Source organism: Humulus lupulus, chromosome 6 (genome assembly GCF_963169125.1).
Source record: "Humulus lupulus chromosome 6, drHumLupu1.1, whole genome shotgun sequence".
In the NCBI taxonomy this organism is placed as follows: Eukaryota; Viridiplantae; Streptophyta; class Magnoliopsida; order Rosales; family Cannabaceae; genus Humulus; species Humulus lupulus.
In genome coordinates, this window is record NC_084798.1 from 200,207,400 (window position 1) to 200,213,399 (window position 6,000).

General features: G+C 33.5%; 1 protein-coding gene across 1 annotated transcript; it reads right to left on the reverse strand.

Annotated features, from left to right (window-relative positions):
- Positions 1 to 3,915, reverse strand: LOC133782959 (uncharacterized). Its single transcript, XM_062222448.1, has 10 exons — positions 3,769 to 3,915; positions 2,061 to 3,041; positions 1,787 to 1,871; positions 1,577 to 1,672; positions 1,305 to 1,457; positions 1,109 to 1,216; positions 874 to 993; positions 636 to 761; positions 441 to 524; positions 1 to 336 (listed from the first exon to the last, which is right to left on the reverse strand). The coding sequence occupies exons 2-10, from the start codon at positions 3,020 to 3,022 to the stop codon at positions 211 to 213; spliced, it is 1,860 nt and encodes a 619-aa protein (XP_062078432.1). The 5' UTR covers positions 3,023 to 3,041; positions 3,769 to 3,915; the 3' UTR covers positions 1 to 210.
- Positions 3,916 to 6,000: the final 2,085 nt, after the last annotated feature.

Consider the following 6,000-nt stretch of genomic DNA (forward strand, 5'->3'; position numbering starts at 1 on the left):
TTTTGTAGTAAAAATTTGTTAATCTAACATAAATTACAGCCGCAAGGACTGATTCAACTCAACAAGACAAGTAGTTGGGAGAACTCAAAGGAAATAAAACACCAACACCATAGAGGTTTTACAACAAAGCAGCATCAGAACCAAAAGTACATAACAGTAGTGATAATGAAACCCAAACCAAACCACAAACCCAACAGAGATAATTCAAAATCACTTGAGGAGTGTCTTCACTATTGACTTCACATTGAGCTTTTTCAGGTCTGTGTAGGACTGCCCGCACCCAACAAACATGACCGGAGCTCCAGAGATGTAAACCATTGACAGTGCAGCTCCAACCTACAGAAAAATCAAACATCACCTCGGTTATTATCCAAATCATTCAGATGATTCAACTGTTCCAAACTAATTGATTTGGTTGGTGTAAGAAAAGGTTGTCTTACCTTATCATCGATGGTATCAAACTTGGTGAGCAAAATTCCATCTATCAATTGGGAGTTAGACGAAGCTGACAGGTCTGCTAGTTTCTGCAAAGAACAGCAAAAAAGTATTGTTTAACTCACATTGTAAGTAGTTTGAAAGAACCACAATTTGAGTACACTCGAGAAAGCAACGAAAGAAAGTTAACAAATTCCAACCTGATTGAACTTGGAAAGCTGATCAACGGCATCATTACCAACCAGTGCCTCCCCAACAAACAAGACTAGGTCTGGATTGTTAAGGTTAATAAGCTTAGACAACGCCCTCATTAGCGGTTCATTGTCCTATTAAAAGAACAGGCGTATACATCAGATTAAAACTGGCAGATAGAATGTGTATGAAGTAACATTTCATCAATTAAATAATGTTGTTCTTATGATATTTGCACTACTGTACCTGCATTCTACCAGCTGTATCGACAAGAACCACATCAGAACCATTGCGTGTAGCTTCTTGGATAGCTTCCTTTGCAACAACTGCAGGATCTTTTTCATATCCCTTCTCAAATATGGGGATCTGATCACAGAAGAAATTAATTACAAGTTCATCACCATTGTCCATAATACAAAAAATGTTGCATGCATTATGAAACAAAAGCATCCTGTAAATGCTAATAATGCAAACATTATACCTGAAGTCTGCGTGCATGAGTTCGCAGCTGCTCAACAGCTCCAGAACGGAATGTATCACAGGCAGCCATCATAACACTGACATTATGCTGTTGAAGCCAATAAGCAACCTGAAAAGTTCGAACAATGCCTATCAGATTACAAGGGCATGTCTTTAATTATTAAGCTACTAATGTACAAAAAGTGTAGCTGCCAAACCTTGGCTAAGTTGGTAGATTTTCCAACTCCATTGACACCAACAAAAACAACAACATATGGCTTCCTTTGTTCCTTGGCAGCATGCACATCTCTCAGTATATCAATTGAACGTTTAGGGGTTAAAATACGAACAAGAGCTTCTTCCATTGCTGCCTGTAACCAGTATCAAACTTAACATTAGTCACACATGTAACAACAATACACATGTAACAACAATATAAAGAAAGAAAAATAAAACAAGCAACATCATCCGATGGAGAAAATTTACAAACCTGCACGGTTGAAGATATCCTCGTGAAAGAGGCCAACTTTTTACCTACAAGACTTGCAGCAACTGATTCACAAAGCTTCTCTGCTATCTCCTCAGCCTAGACAGACCACAGCACAAAAATCTAATTAGCTGCCTTCATGGGATAAGACAATCACCGATAACAACATTAAGGTGGAGAAAGATATTGCTTAGAAGCACAGAGAGAACATACCACGTTCTTGGTCATCAGCCTATCCTTGAGAGCTTTCAAAGCAGGTTCCAAGTCTGACTTGTCCAAGTTCGCCTTGCCAGCAATACTGAAAAAGAACCAAATTTACATGAGAAGCTAAAAATATGAAGGGAACTCAAATTTATTTTGCAATATTAGCAAATTTGTGTCGTGCCCCTTTATAACATATCATGCTTTGTAGATAAATTAAAAGCACAACCCACATGTTAAGTCAACAACATATAAATAACATGTAAGAATTAGAGAACAAATCTACCTCTGGAACATAGATGAAAACCACCCCTTCTTCTTAGCATCAGGCTTGCTATCTTTTCCAACATCTTCCTCATCTTCACTCTCACTTTCACTACTAAAATCCTCTTCTTTATCCATCATACTTTCACCTTGATCTGCTGCCACTACCTCTACAATGTTGTCCTCATTCTCACCCACAGGATCAGTAAAGTCCAATTTTGCCTCACGAGGTGAATCATCCCAAACTCTATTTTTCTTTGTTGCCTTTTTCTTGGGCTCCGCCTTAGGGACCTTGTTAGAAACAGTATCTATTTTCTTCACACCTTTACTTTTAAGCTTCTGTAGCTTATTTACATCAAATGCCCCAATATTGGAGCTTGTATTTTCTTTACCATTGAATACCCCATTCACCTTGGTATCTTCTGTGTCAACATTATTACCATGGGAGAGACCATTCTCCAATCTACGACCTTTTGGACCATTTTCATCTTCACCACCATTAGCTGAACCATCACTCTTTTTCTTACTTCCTCCTTCAGGTTTTTGCACCTGCCCTTGCTTTTTATTATTAGTCATAGGCTTGCCTACTGGCTTAGATTTCTTCAATTCTTCAGCTCGTGCCTCAGCTTCCTTTCTAAGTTGCCTAAAAGTTTCATCAAAGTCATTGTAGACTGTTCGTTTAGGATCATAAATCTCAGCAAACTCATGCTTCACCATTGAAAGCAGTTCGTCCACATACAAGAGATGGAGGATTCGTTGATACACGGCAACAAAGACAAGGTCTAGCTCATTATGGAAAGTCCATTTGAGGGTATAAGCAGCTCCTGGACCATCATAGTTGTAAGATGCAGCACCAGATCGTTCCTCCAAAAGACAGGACCGGATCAAAGTGTCAATTGGAGAACCTTTTAGTGCATTTCCAAGCTCCTTACATGTCCAGAGGATTAGCCCTCCTCTGGTAAATATCAACAGCTGCTCTAACATCTTACTATTACTAAATACCCTGAAATCATATATTAAAAAAAATCAAACCCAAAACACATAAAAGAAATTCAAAAAGAAGAAAGGAACCCATCTATCAATTAGATGAAATTGATTAAATGTGAAAATCAGATTATCTTGTATCAAAGCGAACGGAAAGTATTTCAGAGATGGAAAAATGAACGAAAATAATAGAAGAAAAAAGAAGTAAAGTATGCCTAGAGAGCTAATCAATAGAATTGTTTAATTAATGATACCTTCTCCTAAACTACAAAGCTAAAGATTTCTTTCGCACCTAACAATATTATATATTTTCAATTACATCTCTACAGTTTTTGGGCAACCAAACAACCCTTTGATCAAACATCGCAAGAAAAGTTAGATTCATCCCGGATGAAAGCTAAAAGCAAATGATTCAAAAATCAAATTGGGAAAAAGACAAAGGAAGATTAAGTTGGCACCTACCCAGATTCTAAATTCTTTAAAATTAAAATATATATATATATATAAACAAAAAAAGAATCGCTTTCCTACAATTTCTGGGCATTCAAACAACTATATTGATCAAATATTACAATATGAACCTGAAGATCAATCAACGAACGAATCTAACAACGAATGAGAAAATTCAACGGAAAAAAAATTCTGATTAATGATTTTCGAATCACACAATTCTGTGATTTCAAACCCCTAGTAGATCTAACAACGAAAAAGAAATTGCTGAAAACTAAAAACGGAATAACAATTACCTGTAATGAACTTGGATTTGAATGAAAAAATATCTAAAAGGTGAAAGAAAATGAAGATATATAAATTAAAAAAAAAATTAATGGGAGAAAAACTGAAATGAATAAATATTCTTGTGGGGTTCGAGTTTATATATATTAGGCAGGTGGGCTTAAAGTAAAAAGGCCTTTAAAAGATCGGTATTTACAAATTGGTCACTTTCAGACACGTTCTCTTTCTCGTTACCAAAAAAAAAAATTCTAAATATACAATTTTACAATTGACAAATGTAAGAATATTTTTTTTTTCAAAAAAAAAAAATATATATATTTATATAAGCATATTTGTTTAAGGAATAAGTTATAAATTATATATAAAAAAAATAGGTTTATACCTTTTAGACCTTATATTTTTTCTTAATTATTTATTTAGACCTCGTATTTTACTTAATAATTTTTTAGACCCTTGTTTATAAAAATGGTAAAAATAAGCCCCAAAAATTAATAATTCTTAAAATACCCTTGTATTTAATGTTTTATTAGATTTAAAAATACTTTTAATGTATTTCTTTTTTTAAAAACAAAATAAAAAAGAATTTAAATTAGACAAATTATATAAAATACACCGAACCTCCTCATCTTCTTCCCTGTCAAATCTGAACCAAACTGTACAAAACTAAATAGTCGGCAAGCTCCAAACTCATTCAAATCCTAATTCAATTTTCAACATCTTCAATGACCATTCAAATTAAAAAATGTAACACCCAAATCCAAACTCACAATCGAAAGCCAAACTAATCATAAACTAATATCAGATCAAGAAAACCAGCCTCAACCAAAATCTGAAAACAAAAAGATATGAAAAAAGAGTTAGCTCCAACATCAATCACATATTCAAGAACTTAGATATAGAAGCACAGTCGTCGGCAGATTCATCAAATGCCTTTTTATCTTCGGTGTTCTTGCAAATTATCTCATTATACTCCTACTCTTCCCATTGCAATAGAGGCATAATTATAACTATTGAAAAAGCTAAATCTGATTTAGAATATACACAAATATCAAAAAATAATTTCACTTGAAATATAACCTTTAATTTCTTAGTATGTAACTAAAGGAAACATCGAACAAAACTATACGAGATTTTTTCTTTTGCACTTTCCGTCATTTTCTTGGCCACCAAACAAGAAACACTATATGGGTTTTGTTACTTGCTTGCTTGTGAGTCAAATTGGGGCATCTGAAAGAGGTCGCGAATTGTGGCAACTGGAGGAGGAAGATTTGATAGGGAGGAGGCGAATCTGGGCGCCCAGGGTTGCAGATCTGAACACGAGGGTCAATGAATGGGTGTGAGGCTCGATGGACCAACTGAGTACGTGGCTTGACAAACCAAGGTGTGAGGCTCACCGGAACTGGGCTTGGGGCTCACATGCTTTGACAGAGAAGAAGAAGAAGAAGAACAGGAGGAAGAAGCGGAACAGAAGAAGAAATGAAGAAAAAGATAATTTAATATTAAATTATTTTTTATTTTTTTTAAAAATGAAATACATTAAAAGTATTTTAAAATCTAATAAAATATTAAATACAAGGGTAGTTTAGGAATTATCAATTTTTTGTTGACCAAAATTAGTGTCAGGGGCTTATTTTTACTATTTTTATAAACAAGGGTCTAAGAAATCATTAAGTAAAACACGGGGTCTATACGAGTAATGAGGAAAAACATAATGTCTAAAAAGGTATAAAACCAAAAAAATTGATTTAATATTCCTTCCAACCATCATTCCCTTACCTTCTAAGAGCACTCACAATGGATGTTCTACTCTATCCTTTAAAATACCTTCCCAAAACACACTTTTTTTTTTTCTATTTTACCTCCAAGTTTTACATTATACCATACATCAGCTTCTCTATATATTTTTCTACATCATTTAAATATTATATCTTTAAACATATTTTATTAACTAAATTAAAATAAAAAAATTGAAAAAGGAAAAAGAAATAATAAATGTATACTAAATGGGAGAGAGAAAGCTTATAAAGAAAAATAATAATATGAAATATTATATAAAGGATATGCAAATGTTATGTAAATGTAGATATAGATTAATTGGAGTTTATACATAGCTATTATAAATATATGTATAAAAGAGCTGATAGAAGATGTTTTTGTGAGTTTTAGCTAAATATTATAGAGAAAATGTATTACAAAATACATCACCAAAATATATTTTTTTATAATTTACCTCAAACTTTTAT

Bases quoted from the DNA above. Each gene is read 5' to 3' on its own strand.
- LOC133782959 (XM_062222448.1), bottom strand. From the start codon at position 3,022: ATGTTAGAGCAGCTGTTGATATTTACCAGAGGAGGGCTAATCCTCTGG. The intron at 1,673-1,786 runs GTATGTTCTCTC...TGGTCTGTCTAG, and splicing joins GGCTGATGACCAAGAACGTG to GCTGAGGAGATAGCAGAGAA. The intron at 1,217-1,304 runs GTTTGGCAGCTA...CGAACTTTTCAG, and splicing joins AATCTACCAACTTAGCCAAG to GTTGCTTATTGGCTTCAACA.